At 32.7% G+C, this 25128-nt stretch overlaps 3 protein-coding genes across 6 annotated transcripts; all 3 read right to left on the reverse strand.

Annotated features, from left to right (window-relative positions):
- Window positions 1–438: 438 nt before the first annotated feature.
- On the reverse strand, window positions 439–6953 carry LOC146917608 (uncharacterized). Of its 2 annotated transcripts, none has more exons than XM_085719439.1 (2): window positions 5178–6953; window positions 439–4254 (listed from the first exon to the last, which is right to left on the reverse strand). In XM_085719439.1, exon 1 carries the CDS (start codon window positions 6852–6854, stop codon window positions 5190–5192), a length of 1665 nt encoding a protein of 554 aa, XP_085575565.1. In that variant the 5' UTR covers window positions 6855–6953; the 3' UTR covers window positions 439–4254; window positions 5178–5189. The 2 variants fall into 2 exon arrangements, with proteins under 2 accessions (XP_085575565.1, XP_085575566.1); XM_085719440.1 differs by having other exon boundaries at window positions 439–6473; window positions 6644–6938.
- A 1711-nt stretch (window positions 6954–8664) lies between these two features.
- On the reverse strand, window positions 8665–18239 carry LOC146917609 (uncharacterized). 3 transcript variants are annotated; one of them, XM_085719437.1, is made up of 3 exons: window positions 16847–18239; window positions 14826–14835; window positions 10692–11524 (listed from the first exon to the last, which is right to left on the reverse strand). In XM_085719437.1, the coding sequence occupies exons 1-3, from the start codon at window positions 18184–18186 to the stop codon at window positions 10871–10873; spliced, it is 2004 nt and encodes a 667-aa protein (XP_085575563.1). In that variant the 5' UTR covers window positions 18187–18239; the 3' UTR covers window positions 10692–10870. The 3 variants fall into 3 exon arrangements, with proteins under 3 accessions (XP_085575562.1, XP_085575563.1, XP_085575564.1); XM_085719436.1 differs by lacking the exons at window positions 10692–11524; window positions 14826–14835 and adding an exon at window positions 8665–8902 and having other exon boundaries at window positions 16486–18239; XM_085719438.1 differs by lacking the exon at window positions 14826–14835 and having other exon boundaries at window positions 10692–11503; window positions 16501–18239.
- Window positions 18240–19506: 1267 nt separating this feature from the next.
- On the reverse strand, window positions 19507–20109 carry LOC146917610 (uncharacterized). Its single transcript, XM_085721900.1, has one exon. The coding sequence runs from the start codon at window positions 20107–20109 to the stop codon at window positions 19507–19509; it is 603 nt and encodes a 200-aa protein (XP_085578026.1).
- Between the last annotated feature and the right edge of the window lie 5019 nt (window positions 20110–25128).

Raw genomic sequence — 25128 nt, forward strand, 5'->3', positions numbered from 1 at the left:
ATAATATTGTTAAAAGATAAAATTGATTTTTATTATTTATTAATGACCAATTAAGTTTCTATATTTTTTGTGAGAGACCAACTTGAAAATTTACTCTTTTTAAAATAAAACTTATACTCATTGCTGGATCCTCAGGAAAACCCTAGAGACTAATAATCTTCCAAAGGTGCCAAATTAAGAATTTAGAGATTTAATCTGAGACATGAACCAAAATGACCGTGTCAACTACATTTTTTTTACACTTTTGAACGAAATATCACACTAAAATATGAAAATAAACCAATCAAATTTCCATGGGTTGGAATAAATTGCTAAAACGTTAGGTCAGTCATATCTATTCAAAATATTATTGATTTTTCATTTATAGAATAAACACTAGTTGTATTTTTTCTTATCAAAATCAATTGTATTAGATTCTAGCATAGTATACACAAATACTTGCTGCAAAAATATAGAAAACAAAGTATTATTATATACACAAATGTGGTGCAAATATACAGAAAAGCATAGTATTCTATACATAAATATGTTGCAGGCACATCCATCACAAATGCTTTAGGCTCCTCTTCAATTTCTCCCCCAACATTATTATTGAACCCAACTCACAGAACTGGTTCTTTATGTTGTTGCAAGCACAAGACTCACGACAGCCATTCTAAGAGATTCATTATTATTGAATCAACCCAGAAACTCAAATCAACATTCTCTCATTTTGACAAAAACTCAAACTTCATATCGATAGATCATAAAAGTAATATCATCCATGCAATTTACACTCCTGTTATCAGTTGAATATCTAAATACAATCCCAATAACATGATTTCAGAAACAGTGGCTTGTAACAACATGTAAATTTTCAGCTGGTGTTTCTAACCAGAAGCAAAAATAGTATGATAATCACTACAGCATAAATAACCAGTTATCATTCTATTTTGATACTTCTGATTCAGAGAATTAAATCGTAATCCTGGAAGTGTCGGCCTCGGTACAAGTAAAATTTTAGCCTACAAAATTTACTACAACTCACAATAAAAAAACTCTACTTTAATATATACAGATGAAAACTCTATGAATAGTGGTTCATCCAAGGCTAACAGCAGGAGATAATATGTTTGTTTAGTCAAACCTTGGATGCCATAATGAAAGTATGCTATAGTGGCCTACCCTTTGTTTTTGTTTCTGATAGAACCCAGAAATTTGAAAGTAACACTGTATTTATTAAGAGCTCAAAGCTCTTAAAATGATGTAAACAGAAAACTAAAAAGATGAACCAGAGTTCAGAGAATTCCTATAGAGCTAAGCTCCTAGGCCAGAGAGAACTTCTCTCCTAAACAACTCTTAGTAAACTTTCTGAATGCCCCATCCTCTAGGCTTTCCAATATTTTATAACTGAAATCCTGCCCAGATTCCAATAATTATTATAACTGTTTGTATTCCCACAGCTTCTACAGGCTTCTAGAAGCTGTGCTTGTGTGGATTCGGCCCAACAGTTTGGCCAACACATGTAGAGGAACTCAGGGTTCTATCAGTTTTTAACTTCCATCTATGTTTGAAGAGTTCTCTTATTTTGCATGTTTACGTGTTTCTACATATATACTTTCTGCAAGAGGAATACAAAGACTGACATATAAATCTTGAAGCAATAACACAAATGCATCAAAACCAAAAGCTTCTAGTTCTTGAACAACATCAAAATTCTCAAAAAAAATGGAAGGTAAAAAAAAACTGAAATGAAAATGGCAAAGTGTAGCTTCAATCAAAACAAAACAAACTCAATGACATGTCAATGCCCTCAACATATAAACTTATATAAATCAGTCAGAAGATTAAATCATCAACATATATGGAAGAAATCAAATATGTCGCCAGTGTCAAAGGCACTATCTAATAAGGTTCCTCTTGACACATCTGTGGATTTTCTATCCCCTGCTACAAATATACCATTGAACAAAACACAAATGAAGTTGTATAATTGGAAAACAGAGTTTCTACTTTGTCTGCAAGTATAAGTTTGTCAACAATATAAGTTGTACAATTGCATAAACAAGTGTCAAAATCTTTATTAAGCTTTTGTGTTATTGATGTTTCAAACATTGAGATGTCAACAATACATGTGCAAAAAGAAACCTTAAAAAATTAAAAAAATACAAACTAGGACAAAAAAAAAAGAAGGATGATGATGGTACTGAACTGAACTAAATCCATAACAAACCCCTTATGTTTGTTGAGTTGATTATGTAGGCTGCAGCTAGATGGAGAAGGAAAAAAAATTGATTTTTCTTTGAATAGTCGATGTTTCTTTGTTAAAATGATGTCTAATGTGCAAGTGTATTGCCATTTCACCTTACTCTTCTCTCCTTTCCTCTCTGTTTCTTCGTGGTTTGTGATAGTGGCTCTTAAATCTACATAGAGCAGAAACAGGTGCAGCAAATCATAAAAAAAAAAACTATTGTACTTGCCTTCTTAACACTAGCATTGGGGTAGCACTTCCCTTGAATGTAATGCTCGTGAGGTTCTTACAGAAGTTGATAACTGTAATTTGGAAGCCTTTATAAGCATGTTGTCAAGCATATTGTGCGATTTTACTATTGAAATCCTAAGGCAACGCAGTAAATGACAGCACATAAGTTTCATGTGAAATTGATGAATCCTACATGGTGAATTCATTCAATATGCAGAAAATCAAGTACCCAGCAGAAACTGAACTGATATTTGAATTCTTATCATATTATTCCTTACAACCGATCTGAACCAAGCACACGTCCGACCTTCCTATTCTCATGCTCAAATATATCTTTTTCGAAAATTGAGTCTCGTACCGAATGTATAAAGAGAATTCACATAGAACGCGACATAACAGATTCTAACATGAACTTCCAGATTTCATGCAATGGAAGAAAAAGACATACATTTTTACAGTGTTTTATTGATAAAGTGCTATTCGCATTCGGATGTTTTCTCTATTCAAATCCTTATTGTTTGTTCATCTTTATGATTCACAGAAAAATGTAAACACGAAAAACATTCACTTCCAAACAGAATTGCAATGAAATACCATGAAACTTTCAAGAAAGCATTACCCATTTCAAGCTTCACGTGCAACTATAAGGTTGTACCAAATAATCATGAAATTCTCCAAATTCAAGAATTGTATTTGGACAAATCTTAGAAGCATGTTAACAAGCATTTTGAGTAAACTATAATAGATTAGTTGATTAGTTCACTTACTAAGTTTAAATTAATTCCTACTCAACACCCACTAATCTATTCATGATTCTTTACGGACTATTCAACTTCAATTGAAGAGGGTTATAACAAACTAAAACACATATTTCAACCTTATAAGGTTGCAAGCTACATGAAGTTTTGCATATATGTAACAGAGAAAGTCTGCATCGCAGAACCATAAGGTCTACTTCCTTCCACCTTCATAAAGTTCAGACTATATTCACTATACCTTCATAATTTTTTTTTTTTTAAGCATACAGTGCGTGTCTATATAATATATAAAGATAGTCCTCGTGAGCTTAGCTCAGTTGGCAGGGACAATATATGCAAGGTCCGGGGTTTAAACCTCGGCCACCACAAAAAAAAAAAAAATATATAAAGATACCTTAGGATACAACTTATAATTATAATATTTGTCAAACCAAATTTGTTCACTATTTTCTAAATCTACTCATCTTTTGTGTGCTCATAGATTTCTTGAATTCTAGAAATTATTTTACTTGAATAAGAAGCAAGTCTAAGAAAGACTTAACAACCTCTCATAATCACAATTCATGGCTTGATGCTCATTGCAAACCTCACCAAAACGCATATCAAATCACATCACAGTTGTTGGTGATAGTCTAAGTGTGCAGCTGAGGCCATCAACTAAGAAAGATATTTCAAAGAATGAAAACACATGTATTTTCAACAAAAAAAAAAAAAAAAAAAAGTGAATCATGAACCATATTCAGGAATATGAGAGGCTGTTTTTGTTAAAAAAGTGAGCAGGTGCTGCCATCCTAAACCATTCATCACATTTATGGTATATCAAGAGAAGATACTAGATACACAAATGTTCCATCAAAGATAAAGACCAGGAACCATATTTAGGAAATGAGTATCTGCAGAATATGACAAACCTTTCAAAAGCTCATACTTGGATTCAGCACCAAGTTCAACCTTACCTTTCACAAATCAAAATGATTTTGCATAACTGTGGGAAATGAGGTATTCGATAGCAATGATACTCAGATAATGTTGAACCTTCTCCCATCAATGCAAAATGAGCATGGTTTTAGTCAGCCCCAAAAAAAGTTGCTAGTGATTTCTATGCACAGTCTATCAAAGAATGCACATCCACTCATACCTAGTGGCTACCTATCCTAGTTCAACACTAGCATCTCATAAGGTATCGGAGGGGAAAAGCAGTCCTCACTAGGTACTCATATACTAGAAAATTGTGTAAAAATAAGGCTTAAATGCAGTTTTCTCCCCTAAAGTTTCAAAATGCTGTGATTTTGGCCCCCTAATAAAAAAAATTAAAATTTTCCCCTCTATCTTTAGGGAAATATGCTCTTTTGATCCCCCTAACTTTAGGGAAATACGCTTTTTTGACCCTTTATCTTTTGAGAAATAAGCTCTTTTGGCCCTTTATCGTTACAAAAAATTGCGATTTTGGCCCCTCGTTTTGGGACACATGGCGTCTTCTCAGCAGCTTTGTAACGTTTTGTAAAATTAAGGGGTAAAATTGTTATTTTTTTTTGTTAGAGGGTCAAAATCACAACATTTTAAAAGTTAAGGGGTCACAAATGCATTTAAGCCTAAAAATAAATAACAATCTCTTCAACAATGTATAATGTTAATTCCAAAATACTAGCATCTCATAAAGGAACTGGAGGGGGGAAAGCAAGTCCTCATAGACTTTACAGATCACTATTAGCCTTTCATTACTTCTCTTCACCTTTCCTTAGAGGCAAACATCTAAAAAGTACACATCATGCAGATTCCAAAATTTCTGCAACCTCATACTAACAAAATAAGCTTTTTTTTTTTTTTTTTTTTTTAATTTTACACCATGATTTTATACAGTCATTTGTCAAAATTAGGTGTGACTTTCATAACTCAGTACATTCTATATGCTTGAATATAAATACAATATAACAACAAATAAATAGAAAACATCTTACCTAGTTTCAGTCTTACAATAGGCCTCTCATAATCATTTCACGAAGAAGTTTCTCCGCCTTATCATTTTCATCTTTATCAAACAAAGAACAGATGATTATTTCATAAGTAACAGCGTTTGGAATGCAACCATTTTCTTCCATTTTTGACAGCAAATCCAATGATTCATCAAACAAGCCATGGCTACAAAACCCTTGAATCATAGCGGTATATATATTGACATCTAGAATGTAGCCTTTGAACAAAAGATCTTCAAAAACTATCCGTGCATCCTCTAGTCTTCCACTTTTACACAATCCATCAATAAGAATAGTGTATGTGTACATATTTGGTTGAATACCCTGGTCTTTCAATTTTGTTAATAATGCAATTGCCTTGTCAACCTGATGGTTTTTGCATAAAGCATCCAATATAGAACTGTAAGTAATTATATCAGGTGGTTGGCCTTTATCATGCATCTCATCGACTAGCTTGAAAGCATAAGAGATTTTCCCCGATTTACACAAACCATCAATAAGGGAATTGTAAGTTACCACATTAGGAATAATTTTTCTGCAATGCATTTCTTTTAAGAGATTCATGGCTTCATCCGTCATTTTAATCTTACAAAACCCATTAATCAAGATAGTGTAACTGTGAATATTAGGATTCACTCCGCCCTGAGCCATAGTGTTGAATATACTCTTAGCCGTATTCAATTCTTTAACTAGGCAATATCCATCCATTAAAGAGTTATAAGTAAAAACATTAGGTTTAATGTCTTGTTTCATCATCATAGCTAACACATTTTTAGCTTCTTTCACCCTTCCTGTCTTACAAAATCCATCAACCAATATAGTAAAGGTATACACATCCGGGTTGATGTTTTCGAATATCATTTTATTAAACAAATCAATTGCATCTTTCATTTTACCAACAATGCAAAATCCACTAATTAAAGCACTATAAGTGACAACATTAGGAGAAATTCTCTTAGCAACCATTTCAGAATATAAATCAAAAGCATCATTAACAAGTTTACCTTTGCACATACTATCAATAATCGCACTGTACATTACCACATTAGGCTGAACCAATTTTCCATCAACTCGTCGAAGCAATTCAAGGGCTGCTTTTGTTTCACCAACTTTACACAACCCATTAATCAAGGTTCCATAACTAACTTGGTTCAATTGAAATCCAAGCGCTACCACCTTATCATGAAAGTGCAATGCTTGATGGATATGACCTTTGAGACAAAGACCATTGATGAGTGTAGTGAAGGTTATGGTATTGGGATGATAACCCATTTTGAGAATCTTTGCCAAAACAGAAAAAGCAAAAGGGATGTGACCCAATTGGCAGAAAGAATTGATGAGAATGTTGCAATTGACCAAGTCAGGTTTAATTCCCTTAAATTCCATTTGCTGAGAAAGGGAAAGAACAGTGTGGTAATGATTGGATTTGACAAGGGAACCTAAAATCTTACCGAATTCGATGTCGGGTGGAGTGGGATTCTGAGATAGCAAGCGATTGAACATAGAAAAAGAAGCATCAACGACATCATTGGTTGAAGAAGAAGAGAAGGAAAAAGAAGGAATGAAGTAAGGGTATTTTCGGAACTGAAAATGATGAAACTTTTTTTGAACAGTGAGAGAAAAACGAAAAACAAAGCACCCCAGGAACATTGAAGAAGACATTGTTGTGTAATGTGTCCCAAAACGAAGTTGTTGAATTCGAAATGAGATTTGTAGTTAGGTTTTCGGCAAATGAACCGTTGAATGTGTAACTCTCTATAAGCTAAGTTAAGTACTCTCACGAGCAAAATCTTTTTGCGAGATCTTAAACAATTATGCGATGTTTTTTCTTTACGGTACATCAAAATCTCTGTAAAGTGTTGTAGTGGTCCATTGACAAAACTATAAATTCATAGGTACATTTTGTGAGATTTTAAACAATTTTTTAACGGTTTTAGATTTCGACGGTTCCACGGGTGTCATCATGCGTATGCTTGGCTGGTTAAGGGAGGTTTACATACCTTCTTGCCCATCAACTCAAAATTGTTTCAAGGGTTAATACATGTTTACACCCTCTAAAAATATTTGTTTAGATTTCAACCTTGTAATTTGAAGATTCTTTGGTTTTGGTTCATGAATTTTGACTATACAAAATCGATGATATGACAGGGGGTAAACCGAAATTCTCTTAAATTACAGGGAGCGAAAATACCTTAAATTTTGTAATTTGATGCCATGAAGAGCTAAAACCAAAGAATCTTTAAATTACAGGGTTGGAATCTAAACAAATATTTTTACAAGAGGGTAAACCGGAAATCGCTAATATTACAGGGGTAAACATGCATTAACCCCTGTTTCAATTAACATTTGTAATATATAAAAAATTTCATAATTTAGTAGCTCATCCAAACACCATGTAATTCCTCGTGTCTTTATTAGAAGAAAAAAAGACACACAAAAACATGAGATATGAGGATGATTTGTTTCTGTATTCAACTTGGACCTTTGACATCATCAATAACCATGGTAAGTTTTCTTTTGACCCTTCCTGCCTATTTCTTCAACTCTGCCATATGGCTATTTTGCTTGCTTTGTCAACAATACATTATTTTGTCTTCAAATTTTAATATTAGATTTTTATATTAGATGTAATACATTCTTACAAAACTGACTTATAAGGTAAAAAATATCTCTCTATAAAGTATTTTCAAGCCTTACTTTTTCCCAATAATAGCAAAAGCAATGTCACTTCTGAGATATTTTCAGCAGATTTGTAAATTAAACAACCTTTAGGAATCAGAGAGCCTAGTCTCCCCAAACCAAATGTTGTATACTTGAACTCATTGATAGTGAATTCCCTCCCTTTTCTCTCTCGGCCTATATTTATTATACTACATTGGAGTATGGAAATATTACTTAAATGTTAGCAACACTGCGAAAAATATCTCAGGGTAATAATTAAGTAATCTTTCCATACTCCAGTGTAGGTGTAATCCTATCCGTGGCTATAATTATAATCTCAGGTCCAAAGTCTCACTTCATCAAGTGGCCAAATAAGAAGAGAACTCTATTCAGGAATTAGTTCAACTATGCTGCCAACAACAGTTGATGCATCTCTTAGGAAAAAAATACAGAACGAATTACTTGAGATGGTGACATAGAAATGGAAGTATTTTCTGATAAGTGAAGAGACCAAGGAAGCATTGAAAATAGTAACAGACTTTATATTATATCCAACGATGCTTCGGTTTTGATGCATCATGATTGGTGCAACGTCTTGAAAACCATCTGAGAAAACCTCTTCAAATTGTCAGCAGATGATGTTTTAACAACAGAATGAGAACAGTGATATCAAAAGCTTCAAAGAAGCTCACTCATGGGAGGAGGGACTACACTAATGCAAGTTTGACGATTGAATCCAAGCTAGAAGCAAGTCTAGAAGCTAACAAGAATCAGTTTAGGGAAGAATGAATTATGGAAAAAAATCAATATATTAAGAGAAGAAGAAAAAAATCAATATATTAAGAGAAGAAGAAAAAAAATCAATAATAATTTATTTTTCCAATTGAGATTTTACAAATTCATAGTATTTTTATCATTTGTCACCATTGAGATGGTTAGAATGAGTCTGTGTAACTTTTATGTTCTCTGTATCCATTGGTGGAAGCTGATTTTCATCTGGTTTCAATGCCAGGGAAAATTCAGGCAATGTTGGAGCTGTCTCCATGATCCTGTTATAAAATATGAAAGTATTGTTTTCGTTAGTCCTTTTTCTTTCTCATGTACTACAAGAATGATCATCAAATTGCAGTTAGGAAACAAGGTTAGTCATGAACTCGGGAAAATTTACCTTTCGTGAGTGTATAGACTGCAATTTCGATGGGGCATAATACAGCACAAGACCGACATTATAGTATAGTATAAGAAACCATTGTCATGATAATTCTCAATGAATCATGATCGATAAATGTCTTAAAAAAAAATGTTACAGTCTCTTACAGAAGTGGGGTAAAGATCCTCTCTATTTCTCAGAAAAATTGAAATTGAGAGCTCTATTACTATAGTTTTTGGTGTTGAAATGTGTGTCTTTATACACCTACAACTATAGTTACATACATACAACATCCTCATTATGATCCTCAAAAGTCAATTAGAGATTCAAGAATAATTACCAGTTTTCACTCAAATTATAGTGAGACCAAAATCAATTTGCTTCCAGGGGTGAAACCATAAACTAAATGGTCTGAACTCAAGAAGCATAACCACATTACTACTATTGTTCATCATTGCAAACTGATATATGCATCTAACCTAATCTAGAAGCATAGCCACATTCTTTAAGAAAGGCAACACTAGTTGCTAACAGCAACATTCAATAATTTTTTTTTACAAGAAAGTCGATGGAGAACTAAAAAAGGGTGGCAATTTTGTCAGTCAATGTAGTGAAAGGGCTCAGTCGAGGTAGAGCCATGAAAATAAAACCATTGTGATCCCAACTCAAGCCTGTACCTTCACTGTTCCAGATGTATAATCATATTCTTTAAGACGAGAAACATTAGTTCTATCCACATTCAATAATTTTTGAAACGCAAGAAACAATGGATGACTGAACAATGGTGGCAATTTTGTTAGTCAACGCAATGCCAGGCCAAAGTCGATGCAGAGCAAGGTTTGGAGGTTCTGAACTTTAGAGGCTTGGGTTTGAATGGAAAAGGAAAAGTCCTATGACTTAACAGTACATGTATCGAAACATAGATTTCATTTAAGCAAGAATTCAATTAGCTTTAAACAACATAGAATATTTCCAAGAATCAAATTTAACATCGAAATCAACAATTATGCCGGAAATAGAATCATGCATCCTACAAGCATGCAATTTATAAATTCTAAACTCTATTTCTAGTGACCAAACAATTTCAAGGCCAGACCTTAGATACTCATTTTTAGCTTTCTTCAATCAAGTGTCAAGCTTGTCTCTATTTTTTACAACTCAGGTTTTAGCATTTCAGCCTTAAGTTTAGCATTCTAAAATAGTTAAGCTTCCTAAGATTATAATTATGTAGAAGTACAAGCATAACTAAGATAAAATAAATGAAGTTACTTGTTTTGTGCCAACTCAATTTAGAAGCCATAAGATAGGCTTAGCAAGCCAAATCTTAATCACCCTGTTTTCCTACAACTGCTGCTTCTTAAGTTCAATTATGGTTAACTATATTCCATGACCTTTCTAGCTCTCAATACTTCTTTCAAGGCATATTTAAGTTGATTACGAAGCAGTAATGGGGCCATAGATCCTCATTATGCAGCAATTTCATTTAGCTAAACGAGCACACAAAGTCCTTCTTACCCATATGCTGGCTATCAAATCATTTGTTAAGGCAACCCTTCCATCGCAATTAGTCTATATAACAGTTCAGTTCATTCAAAGTTTCACTCAAGATAAATAAATAAATGTAATTCAAAGCAGAAAGGTATACTAACATCCAAATCTGCAGATACGAGGGTGCACAGCTTTCATAATTGATTGATGGAACTCTCAATGAGGTAAGACAATATCATATAGAGAAATCGAAATGGAAGATATACAAGAAGTATAAAGGTTTTTGTAAACACAGTTAACAAAAACAATAAAAAAGTTTCTTTTCCACTAACAGAGGCAAGTACATAAAATGAAATGATGGTATCAAATAGTTTCAATCTTACAATAGACCTCGCGCGATCATTTCACGAAGAAGTTTCTCTGCAATCTCATTTTCATCTTTTTTGACCAGAGAACGGATAATTATTTCATAAGTTTTAGCATTTGGAATGCAGCCATTGTCTTCCATTTTTGATAGCAAGGTCAACGCTTCATCAAACAAGCCCTTGTCACAAAAGCCTTGGATCATAACAGTATATGTATAGACATTTAGATTATGGCCATTGACCAAAAGATCTTCAAAAACCTTCCGTGCATCCTCCAATTTCCGACTTGGGCACAATCCCTTGATAAGAATAGTGTATGTGTACATATTTGGTTGAATACCCTGGTCTTTACATTTTGTTAATAATGCAATTGCTTTGTCAACATGATGGTTTTTGCATAAAGCATCCAATATAGAACTGTAAGTAACTATATTAGGTGGTTGACCTCTCTCATGCATCTCATCCACTAGCTTCAAAGCATAAGAGATTTTCCCCGATTTACATAAACCATCAATAAGGGAACTGTAGGTTACCACGTTAGGAATAATTTGTTTGTGATGCATTTCTTCGAAGAGTTCCATGGCTTCATCCATCATTTTAATCTTACAAAACCCATTAATCAAGATACTGTAACTCTGAATACCAGGATTCATAATTGATTGATGGAACTCTCAATGAGGTAAGACAATATCATATAGAGAAATCGAAATGGAAGATATACAAGAAGTATAAAGGTTTTTGTAAACACAGTTATAGATTATTATATAATAATACTAAAAACTTAATTTAAATCAATAAAGTTTACGATTCATTTTAAAAAAAAAATGCATAAATAAAATTACAAACAGCTGAAAAAAGTTAAACTCAAGTAAAAGAAAAATAATAATGAAATTAGATGAAAACATAAACTCAAGCTTATTACCAAGTCAACTTGGAGCGTGTGTTAACATTCCACAAAGTATCAATAGACTTGAAAGGATGAATCAACTTTAATTGTGCCAAAATGTCAATATTAAAAAAATCCATGGATGATATGTTTTAAAATCAACTTTTAACTCGCTAAAAAATGAGATATGTGACTTCCGATTCAAAATTTCTACTTTTAATATATTGACAAGTGTCTTAAGAACACAATTTAACATTTTCCTTTAGGATATAGGTCTAACTAACCATTGATAGATATTAAAGTCTCGTACAATATCTTGTTAAAAAAAAGTCTCATACAATACTATGTTATAGAAGACTTATTTTATTTCATATAATATTGTTAAAGATGAAATTGATTTTTATTATTTATTAATGACCAAGTAAGTTTCTATATTTTTTGTTAGATTATAGCATAGTATACACAAATACTTGCTGCAAAAATATAGAAAACAAAGTATTATTATATACACAAATGTGCTGCAAATATACAGAAAAGCATAGTATTTTTTTATTTTTTTTTTGAAGGAGAAAAGCATAGTATTCTATACATAAATATGTTGCAGGCACATGAACATAGAGTTATTGTTGCCCATGTCAGAGATTCAATTTACCCTCTTTTATATCCTTTGAAAAAGCAACATAGATTGTCCATCAATCACAACTGCATTAGGCTCCTCTTCAATTTCTCCCCCAACATTATTATTGAACCCAACTCACAGAACCGGTTCTTTATGTTGTTGCAAGCACAAGACTCACGACGGCCATTCTAAGAGATTCGTTATTACTGAATCATCAAAACAAAAAGAATTCAACTTTTTCTCTCTTATTTCCGAAAAAAAATCAACTTTCTTTCTCAACAATTGCTTGGTAATTATCTCATCAACACACATGCACCCTTCACTATCAACCCAGAAACTCAAATCAACATTCTCTCATTTTGACAAAAACTCAAACTTCATATCGATAGATCATAAAAGTAATATCATCCATGCAATTTACACTCCTGTTATCAGTTGAATATCTAAATACAATCCCAATAACATGATTTCAGAAACAGTGGCTTGTAACAACATGTAAATTTTCAGCTGGTGTTTCTAACCAGAAGCAAAAATAGTATGATAATCACTACAGCATAAATAACCAGTTATCATTCTATTTTGATACTTCTGATTCAGAGAATTAAATCGTAATCCTGGAAGTGTCGGCCTCGGTACAAGTAAAATTTTAGCCTACAAAATTTACTACAAACACACAATAAAAAAACTCTACTTTAAATATATACAGATGAAAACTCTATGAATAGTGGTTCATCCAAGGCTAACAGCAGGAGATAATATGTTTGTTTAGTCAAACCAAGGATTCCATAGTGAAAGTATGCTATAGTGGCCTAACTTTTGTTTTTGTTTCTGATAGAACCCAGAAATTTGAAAGTAACAATGTATTTATTAAGAGCTCAAAGCTCTTAAAATGATGTAAACAGAAAACTGAAAAGATGAACCAGAGTTCAGAGAACTTCTCTCCTAAACAACTCTTAGTAAACTTTCTGAATGCCCTATCCTCTAGGCTTCCCAATATTTTATAACTGAAATCCTGCCTAGATTCCAATAATTATTATAACTGTTTGTATTCCCACAGCTTCTACAGGCTTCTAGAAGCTGTGCTTGTGTGGATTCGGCCCAACAGTTTGGCCAACACATGTAGAGGAACTCAGGGGTCTATCAGTTTTTAACTTCATCTATGTTTGAAGAGTTTTCTTATTTTGCATGTTTACGTGTTTCTACATATATACTTTCTGCAAGAGGAATGCATAGAAGACTGACATGTAACTCTTGAAGCAATAACACAAATGCATCAAAACCAAAAGCTTCTAGTTCTTGAACAACAACAAAATTCTCAACAAAAAAAAAACTGAAATGAAAATGCCAAAGTGTAGCTTAAATCAAAACAAAACAAACTCAATGAGATGTCAATGCCCTCAACGTATAAACTTATATAAATCAGTCAGAAGATTAAATCATCAACATATATGGATGAAATCATACATGTCGCCAGTGTCAAAGGCATTATTCAATAAGGGTCCTCTTGACACAACTGTGGAATTTCTATCCCCTACTAAAAAATATACCATCGAACAAAACACAAAGGAAGTTCTATAATTGGAAAACAGAATGTCTACTTTGTCTGCAAGTATAAGTTTGTCAACAATATAAGTTGCACAATTGCATAAACAAGTGTCAAAATCTTTATTAAGCTTTTGTGTTATTGATGGTCCAAACATTGAGATTTCAACAATACATGCGCAAAAAAACCCTTTTAAAAAAATACAAACTAGGACAAAAGAGTAAAAAGGATGATGATGGTTACGGTAAGACAGTACTGAACTGAAACTAAATACATAACAAACCCCTTATGTTTGTTGAGTTGAGAATAGATTATGTAGGCTGCAGCTATGATGGAGAAGGAAAAAAAAATTGATTTTTCTTTGAATATTCGATGTTTCTTTGTTAAAATGCTGTCTAATGTGCAAGTGTATTGCCATTTCACCTTACTCTTCTCTCCTTTCCTCTCTGTTTCTTCGTGGTTTGTGCTAGTGGCTCTTAAATCTACATAAAGCAGACACATGTGCAGCAAAACATAAAAATAAACTAGTGAACTTGTCTTCTTAACACTATCATTGGGATAACATCTCCCTTGAATATAATGCTCATGAGGTTCTTGCAAAAGTTGATAACTATAATTTGAAAGCCTTTATAAACATATTGTCAAGCATATTGTGCAAATTTACTATTGAAATCCTAAGGCAATGCAGTAAATTTACAGAGAATTCACATAGAACGTGACATAACAGATTCTAACATGAACTTCCAGATTTCATGCAATGAAAGAACAAGACATTATTTTTACAGTGTTTTTACATATTGATAAAGTGTTTTCTGAACTCTAATTTCGCTATTCAAATCCTTATTGTTTGTTCATTTCTTTATGATTCAGAGAAAAATGTAAACACGAGAAACCAATGCAAAAGTACAGAATCCAGAAAACAACATTAAACCTTAATCTCTAGGCTCAGATGTGGGTTATTACCAAAGATCTTGAGATAAGGCACCCTAGAAGGATAGAATTAAAGTAACGAACCCTTAACATTTCATGCAACAATCAAGATGGGTTCTCAACATGCATGAACTCCCTTTGATTGACAATCTTCCCCCTTACCTTGACTGAACCCACGTTAGTGCTGATGTGGGATAGACGGAACTTCCACCAACAGATTCTGGTTCAACATCTACCCACATAACTAGTTATCTTAACCCTCATTAGACTGTGCTCATAGTCTTGATTACTTAAAACTATTTTGTATTGAGGTAAGGAGCAGTTGAATACTATATTGAAATCTAAGATCTTAATCAAGAAACAAACTATAATTTATCGAGATGTTGAGCCCAAGTACTGCTAAACACACTAGTACAGAGTTTGATACAATTTGGCAGATAATCAAAACCAAGTACCCTGCACAAGCACAAATAGAAAGTGACCCTTGCTCTATACTTCCAATACCAGACACATAAATTCTGTTATATCATCAACCATAACAAGAACTGGATTTGAGCCACAATTTGTAGATGGATATACAAGTACTTTTGGTTCATGCTTTTTACATGACCATGACATGACACTTGCTTCCTTGATGTAAGACAAAATGTAAGTACTTTGAAAATCAGATTTCTGAGATGCAATTAATATCCAGAGCCGTCCGTTTTTATAATAAAGTTCATAATATACATAGACACATAATCGTTTCAAGTATTACACACATCAGCCAAGCCATAACAGGTTACTTCTTTAATAAGGATAACACAGAATACAATAAATTATATTTCTCTAAATTTGAAAACAGGAAAAGTTCACAAGAAAACCCATTTTCATCATGTTTTTAAATTGTGAATCAAATATATGTCTCTCAACATGTACTGCATTCAACGGATCGACAATGCTGATGAAAAAGAGGAACCCTATCCAATAGATTCAATTTTACAATCTAGTTTACTGGAATTGTAGAATTACTCCAGCAGATAGCAGAGATTTTGGTGGAAACAAACACAATGAGACATTGTATTTATGGAATTGTTGTGATTATAGTAATGGACATAACATTAACATTAAGCCTTAAGTTCATCAAGTTTAAGCACAAAGAATGCATTATATGTTATTGAAATTTTAGTTGAGTTCGCATTTAAAAATATGATCGTTCTCATTTTACATTTATTGATTGAAGATTGAAATTCTAATTGAATTCCCATGTAAAAATATGATCCTAATTTTGACAAATGACTGTATATAATAATTGTGTAAAAATAAATAACAATCACTTCTGCAATGTATAATCTTAATTCCAAAATACTAGCATCTCATAAGGAATTGGAGGGGGGAAAACCACTCCTCCCTAGATTTTGCTGATCACTATTAGCCTTTCATTACTTCTCTTCACCTTTCCGTAAAAGCAAACATCTAAAAAGTACACATCATGCAGATTCCGAAATTTCTGCAACCTCGTACTAACAAAATAAGTTTTTTTTAAAATTTCACTCCATGATTATATACAGTCATTTGTCAAAATTATGTGCAACTTTCATAACTTAGTACACTCTATATGCTTAAATATAATAAATACTATATAACAACAGATAAATAGAATACATCTTACCTAGTTTCAGGCTTACAATAGGCCTCTCGTAATCATTTCACGAAGAAGTTTCTCCGCCTTATCATTTTCATCGCTATCAAACAGAGAACGGATGATTATTTCATAAGTTACGGCATTTGGAATGCAACTATTGTCTTTCATTTTTGACAACAAAGCCAATGCTTCATCAAACAAGCCCTTGTTACAAAACCCATGGATCATAACCGTATATGTGTGGACAGTTATATTATAGCCTTTGACCAAAAGATCTTCAAAAATTATCCGTGCATCCTCTAGTCTTCCATTTTTGCATAGTCCATCAACAAGTATTGTGTATGTACACATATCTGGCTGAATTCCTTCGTCTTTCATCTTTGTTAACAACGCAATTGCCTTGTCAACCTGATGGTTTTTGCATAAAGCATCTAATATAGAATTGTATGTAACTATATTAGGTGGTTGACCTCTATAATGCATCTCATCGACTAGCTTCAAAGCATAAGAGATTTTCCCCGATTTACACAAACCATCAATAAGGGAATTGTAAGTTACCACATCAGGAATAATGTTTTTGCAATGCATTTCTTTAAAGAGATCCATTGCTTCATCGACCTTTTTAATCTTACAAAACCCGTTAATCATGATATTGTAGCTGTGAATATCAGGATTCACTCCCCTCTGAGACATAGTGTTGAATATACTCTTAGCCTTGTTCACTTCTTTAACTAGGCAATATCCATCCATTAAAGAGCTATAAGTAAAAACATTAGGTTTGATCCCTTGTTTTATCATCATAGCTAACACATTTTTAGCCTCTTTTACTTTTCCTTCCTTACAAAATGCATCAACTAATATATTAAAAGTATACACATCAGTCTTGATGTTTTCCGATGTCATTTTACTGAACAAACCAATTGCATCTTTCAATTTACCAACAATACAAAGGCCACTAATTAAAGCATTGTAAGTGAAAACATCACGGGAAATTCTCTTAGAAACCATTTCAGAATATAAATCAAAAGCATCATTAACAAATTTACCTTTGCACATACCACCAATAATGGTATTGTACATTACCACATTAGGCCGAACCAATTTCCCATCAACACGTCTCAGCAATTGCAGAGATGCTTTTGTTTCACCAACTTTACACAACCCATTAATCAAGGTTCCATAACTAACTTGGTCCAAATGAAATCCCATCGCAACCACCTTATCATGTAAGTTCAATGCTTGATGTATCTGACCTTTGAGACAGAGACCCTTGATGAGTGTAGTGAATGTTATGGTATCTGGCTCGTAACCCATTTTGAGAATCTTTGTGAATACAGAAAAAGCAAAAGGGATGTGACCCAATTGACAGAAACAATTGATGAGGATGTTGCAAATGACTAAGTCAGGTTTAATTCCCTCAAATTCCATTTTTTTTGAGAGAGAAAAAACAGTGTGGTAATGTTTGGATTTGACAAGGGAACCTAAAATCTTACCGAATTCGAAGGCGGGTGGACTGGGATTCTGATGAAGCAAGCGATTGAACGATGAAACAGCATCGTCAACAACATCATTGTTATTATGGAATGTGGATGAAGTTGAAGAATAAGGAATGAAATAGAAATGGGTGTTTTTCAGAAATTGAAAAGAATGAAACTTTTTTGGAACAAAAAGAGAAACAGGAACAAAACCGTACCTCTGCAACATCGAAGAAGAACAAGAACGAAGCATTGTTGTGTCCCAGAATTCGAAATGTTGGATGTGTAGCTGGTAACTGTGTTAAGTCACTTCATTGATCATTGTTTTATGTTGGGAGATTAGTCGTTTAGTCCCTTCGTAAGAAATAAGTCGTCATTTTAATCTTTGAATACAGATAAATTGCAAAATAGTCCTTGAATATAGACTATGTTTGTCAATTTAATCCCTGAATGTACTCCGTTAATCAATTTATTCCTTGAATGTAAACTCTGTTAGTCATTTTAATCCTTGAAATTGACCAACAAAGTTAGATTCATGAACTGTTTTGCAATTTCTCTGCATTCGGGGACTAAAGTGACTATTTATTTCCCATTCAGAGACTAAAGTGATTAATTCCCCTTTTATATTTTATGGTATAGTTGAAAACTTTTAACAAAAATGAAACTAATTTAAAATATTAATAAAGTTTGAAACTAATTTGAGAATAACTTATAAAGACAATGACCACTTTGATTCTCAATTTCATTTATCAAGGTCAAGGAAATTATATTTCTAAAATCTAAAACTCTTCAAGTTGTTACCTTTAAATAACTTAAAATATAAGTGGTGTGATTTTTTTTTTAAACAATCCTTATTACAATTAAATAACTTAAAAGATTTAAGTGGTATGAAAAAAAATGAAAAGATCAATTTGTTACAATTAAATAATTTAAAAGAATTTTTGAATAATTTATTGTAAACCAAATGTAGATGAGTTAAAGTCATGACTCATCGCGTTAAAGTATGTATGCTCAAATAGTGTTTACATAATTACTTATGGTTTGCCTACAAAAAAAGGTCATCACAATGTTAATAGGAGTTGAATCCACGGCCGTGCATTGAATCAAATATTTATCATTTGAGGCAACTTTCATCGACGTGCATAAACCAAGTTCAAATTTCATTATAATTTTATTAAAATTTATTTTTTTTGTCAGAGTCTAGTATGAGTTTTTTTTTTACGAAAATAAATTTTTATTTTATAAATTACGGAAACGTAATAGGTTTGAATTTTTATATTCTTTTTTTTTTTTTTGAACAAATCAAAATGAAATATATAGCTCAAAACGAAGTGATTCACCCCACATAAGGTGTGCTAAAAGTGATGAATCACTCAATATCTGTTACAGCACTTTGACACCTAGAAAAGATGCCACCACCAGAAAAAATAAATGAACAATTACAAGTTACATGACACGCATACAAAGGAGTGGGTGTCTCCACCAATCGTGAAAACCAAAAGCAATAAGCACCGAATACGAGGATAGCCATAAGAAGGAATTAAGCTTCACTTTTTCTACAATATTGTGGGGATCAATAACCACATATGTGAAGACTAGGTTGTTTCTCTCCTTCCATATTGCCCAAACACAAGCAAAGCCAAATAACCTTAAGATAAAAGTGTGTCGATCTTGGCAAACCCGCCAAATGAATAAACTGGAAATAGTGATCTACAATGGAACTTGGACAAACAAAAGAAAAACCATGCCAATGACAGACTAGAAACCAAACTCTTCCAAATAAATCACATCCAACGAAGAGATGATCCGTCGTCTCAATGAAACAACATCCTCCAACACACATGTGGTCGTTTGGTTGAAGAGCATGTCGACGTACCAAGTTGGATCTAGTTGGAGTTCTATCTTGAAGGAGACGCCAAGCAAAAATAGAAACTTTTATCGCAACCGGTTTATGCCACACATCGTTTATTGAACCAACAGCCACATGTTCTTCTATAGTTGTTAGGAAACGATACGTCCCACGAACCGAGTAGCCATGAATAGGATCAAGTAACCTACGCCAATGGTCCTGAGTGTTAACCTGCAAAACAACGTTTTCCAACAAAGTAACACACTCCCTCACATTATCCTCCTCCCACGCCAACCCAACAAAAGCCGCCTCTCCAACCCCACCCATCACCTCCTTTCTCCCAACCCCATCGAGCCATATCCTCCACCGTACACTCCTTATGGACGGATAAATCATAAAGCCGGCTGAACTGGATTTCTAAGGGGACTCCACCCAATCAATTATCAGTCCAAAAGAAACTGCTACGACCATTACCTACCACCCGCCTAATATTATCATCAAACCAATTTCCTACACCCGTCCCAACCCCCTCCCTTACGTGACACAACATCATCCACCAACCACACACATTTCTCCCTCCTTCCTGAATTCGGCCACCAACCTCCCCATACCGTGCCTTTACGACGCGATACCACAGTCCATCCTTATCAACCAACAACCTCCAACACCACTTCCCTAATAAAGACAAATTAAATTCTCCTAACCTCCGAACCCTCAAACCACCTTGATTCACAGAATCACAGTTGAAATTGAAGTAACATACTTTTATTTATAGATTATTATATAATAATACCAAAAACTTAATTTAAATCAATAAAGTTTACAATTCTTTTTTTAAAAAAATGCATAAATAAAATTACAAACAGCTGAAAAAAGTTAAACTCAAGTAAAAAAAATAATGAAATTAGATGAAAAGTTAAAATCAAGCTTACTACCAAGTCAACTTCGAGCGTGTGTTAACATTCCACAAAGTATCAATAGATTTGTAAGGATGAATCAACTTCACTTGTGCCAAAATGTCAATATTAAAAAATCCATGGATGACATGTTTTAAAATCAACTTTTAACTCGCTTAAAAATGAGATATGTGACTTCCGATTCAAAATTTCTACTTTTAATATATTGACAAGTGTCTTAAAAACACAATTTAACATTTTCCTTTAGGATATAGATCTAACTAACCATTGATAGATATTAAAGTCTCGTACAATATCTTGTTAAAAAAAAGTCTCATACAATATTATGTTAAAGAAGACTCATTTTATTTCATATAATATTGTTAAAGATAAAATTGATTTTTATTATTTATTAATGACCAAGTAAGTTTCTATATTTTTTGTTAGAGACCAACTTGAAAATTTATTCTTTTTAAAATAAAACTTATACTCCTTGCTGGATCCTCAGGACAACCCTAGAGACTAATAATCTTCCAAAGGTGCCAAATTAGGAGTTTGGAAATTTAATCTTTGACACATGAACCAAAATGATGCTGTCAACTACATTTTTTTTTTTGGTCAAAAAAAAAACTACATTTTTTTTACACTTTTGGGCGAAATATCACACTAAAATACGAAAATAAACAAATCAAATTTCCATGTGTTGGAATAAATTGCTAAAACGTTAGGTCAGTCATACCTATTCAAAATATTATTGATTTTTCATTTATAGAATAGACACTAATTGTATTTTTTCTTATCAAAATCAATTATATTAGATTCTAGCATAGTATACACAAATACTTGCTGCAAAAATGTTTTCTATATACACAAATGTGCAGCAAATATACAGAAAAGTATAGGATTCTATACATAAATATGTTGCAGGCACATGAACATAGTTATTGTTGCCCACGTCAGAGACTCAATTTACCTTTGAAACGGCAACATAGATTGTCCATCAATCACAACTGCATCAGGCTCCTCTTCAATTTCTCTTCAAAAGATGAACCAGAGTTCAGAGAACTCCTACAGAGCTAAGCTCCTAGACCATCTATGTCACGACCCAAAAACAATCATCGTGACCGGCGCACAAACTAGATCATTCTAGCCCGGCAAGCCTATTAATCAAACTTGACAAATATAATAAATAAATAAAAATTCCAATTTGAATTTCATTTCAAATTAATGTTCACAGAAATTTCGACAGAGTTTCCTCTGTATTTTCAATATTTCCAAGATGTAAATCCTGTTTTAAAAACTTGTTCTATCAGCCAGAATCTCCAAACAACATCTTTATTTTCATACTACTTGTACAACTCAAAATAAAACATCCTAGATATCCAAATAGCTGTAGATACATCAATTGACCCTAGAGTATACATAAATAAAAGAGTCGGCCATTCAGAACGAAACACCCTACTAGAAATCACCTAAGATATCTAGCATGTGTGTTAAACTTGGCGACTGATACATTGAAATGGTAAAATAAATAAATATTCTCTGAACAAATCATATAATAAATATAGTCATGCTCATAACTTTAATCATAAACATAATACTAATCATAAACATATATCCGATCTATCGTATTCTGGTATAGCTTATACTTTGACATACTTATTTGAGTATGTCTCCGATTCTTTTTCGATAACAACTAGTTTCGGCTAACTAAGCCGGAGTTCCATAACTAAAATTCCTCATTTCCAACTATTGGTAAAATGCCCATGAAATATTTCTTCGTAGCTAACTCATTCCAAACATAATTTTCATGTTAATATGCGTATGCTATGTTAGTGTTCATGTTGGAGGGTCCTTAGAATTTTTCCTTGATTTCATAATTTTATTTTTGTTCTCTTTCAAATATTATTCAAATAATTCTTGACTTAAAATTTCATATCATTAATTATACATTTCGTTCGTTACTATGAGCCGTACCTCATAGGCTACATTATCTCTCGTTGTAGCAAACGGATTACTATGACCCGTACGTCATAGGCTACATTATCTCTCGTTGTAGCAAACGGATTACTATGACCCGTACGTCATAGGCTACATTATCTCTCGTTGTAGCAATTACTATGACCCGTACGTCATAGGCTACATTATCTCTCGTTGTAGCAAACGGAGTTTTCATCAATTTTCTCATTTTTATTTCTTTCTTTCAAATCATTTCTATAATTTTATACATCAATTGTCTTGATAGAATTTCCCTCCAACATTTATACTAGCATAAACATACTTATTAACATAAAAGAGATTTTAGGATACACTAATTCAGAAATAACCATTCTACTATCTCATATTTATTCTGTTTCAAATGTACCGTTCATATGGCATAATAGTCATGCTATAATTATGCCAACTTATTCTAATAATTCATAGAAATTCCATCAATCACCATCTTAATCCAATTCCAAACAAGTTCTTAAATTATCTATACACATATCGTATAACTTTATATGTTCTTTTTATTACTAATCATCCATATACTTCTTTAAATCCACGAACTATCAATGTCAATACACAAGTAACGATATCATTACTACTAATAAACTCTAATAAACCATCCAATCTACACATTAATACTCACATAGGGCATTATACACATTTCGGCTACAAATTCGATAAAATGAGTGTTAAAATTCTTAACCAAGCTAAAGCCATTTATTTCCATAAAAGCTTCATTTACACTATCAAAGAATTGTGTCAAAGTTATAAAAATTCAACAAATTTATTTTCCAGAGCACTAGCCGAAATTGTGCAGACATACACTAAAATTTATCAAATTATCCTTCCTCCAATTTCAACACTACCATAAACATATCTAACATAAAAGCTATTTTTAGAGTATACTAGCAAGGGGAATTAACCTAATGTTATAACATCATTAATTATGTCCTAATGTATCAAAATCATATATTATCATACTAATGGCATAATATAACTACCCAAAGGAAAGTTTTTACTATATGTTGCAGGCACATGAACATAGTTATTGTTGCCCACGTCAGAGACTCAATTTACCTTTGAAACGGCAACATAGATTGTCCATCAATCACAACTGCATCAGGCTCCTCTTCAATTTCTCTTCAAAAGATGAACCAGAGTTCAGAGAACTCCTACAGAGCTAAGCTCCTAGACCATCTATGTCACGACCCAAAAACAATCATCGTGACCGGCGCACAAACTAGATCATTCTAGCCCGGCAAGCCTATTAATCAAACTTGACAAATATAATAAATAAATAAAAATTCCAATTTGAATTTCATTTCAAATTAATGTTCACAGAAATTTCGACAGAGTTTCCTCTGTATTTTCAATATTTCCAAGATGTAAATCCTGTTTTAAAAACTTGTTCTATCAGCCAGAATCTCCAAACAACATCTTTATTTTCATACTACTTGTACAACTCAAAATAAAACATCCTAGATATCCAAATAGCTGTAGATACATCAATTGACCCTAGAGTATACATAAATAAAAGAGTCGGCCATTCAGAACGAAACACCCTACTAGAAATCACCTAAGATATCTAGCATGTGTGTTAAACTTGGCGACTGATACATTGAAATGGTAAAATAAATAAATATTCTCTGAACAAATCATATAATAAATATAGTCATGCTCATAACTTTAATCATAAACATAATACTAATCATAAACATATATCCGATCTATCGTATTCTGGTATAGCTTATACTTTGACATACTTATTTGAGTATGTCTCCGATTCTTTTTCGATAACAACTAGTTTCGGCTAACTAAGCCGGAGTTCCATAACTAAAATTCCTCATTTCCAACTATTGGTAAAATGCCCATGAAATATTTCTTCGTAGCTAACTCATTCCAAACATAATTTTCATGTTAATATGCGTATGCTATGTTAGTGTTCATGTTGGAGGGTCCTTAGAATTTTTCCTTGATTTCATAATTTTATTTTTGTTCTCTTTCAAATATTATTCAAATAATTCTTGACTTAAAATTTCATATCATTAATTATACATTTCGTTCGTTACTATGAGCCGTACCTCATAGGCTACATTATCTCTCGTTGTAGCAAACGGATTACTATGACCCGTACGTCATAGGCTACATTATCTCTCGTTGTAGCAAACGGATTACTATGACCCGTACGTCATAGGCTACATTATCTCTCGTTGTAGCAATTACTATGACCCGTACGTCATAGGCTACATTATCTCTCGTTGTAGCAAACGGAGTTTTCATCAATTTTCTCATTTTTATTTCTTTCTTTCAAATCATTTCTATAATTTTATACATCAATTGTCTTGATAGAATTTCCCTCCAACATTTATACTAGCATAAACATACTTATTAACATAAAAGAGATTTTAGGATACACTAATTCAGAAATAACCATTCTACTATCTCATATTTATTCTGTTTC

Source organism: Medicago sativa, chromosome 6, assembly GCF_051527215.1.
Source record: "Medicago sativa cultivar Bolivia chromosome 6, Bolivia_mono, whole genome shotgun sequence".
Lineage (NCBI taxonomy): Eukaryota > Viridiplantae > Streptophyta > Magnoliopsida > Fabales > Fabaceae > Medicago > Medicago sativa.

Excerpts from the sequence above, each read along its gene's own strand:
- LOC146917608 (XM_085719439.1), bottom strand. The coding sequence starts at position 6,854 with ATGTCTTCTTCAATGTTCCTGGGGTGCTTTGTTTTTCGTTTTTCTCTC.
- LOC146917609 (XM_085719438.1), bottom strand. The coding sequence starts at position 18,186 with ATGCTTCGTTCTTGTTCTTCTTCGATGTTGCAGAGGTACGGTTTTGTT. Across the intron at positions 11,504-16,500 it reads TGATTACGAGAGGCCTATTG|CCTGGTATTCAGAGTTACAG; the intron begins TAAGCCTGAAAC and ends TCAATTATGAAT.
- LOC146917610 (XM_085721900.1), bottom strand. The coding sequence starts at position 20,109 with ATGGGTGGGGTTGGAGAGGCGGCTTTTGTTGGGTTGGCGTGGGAGGAG.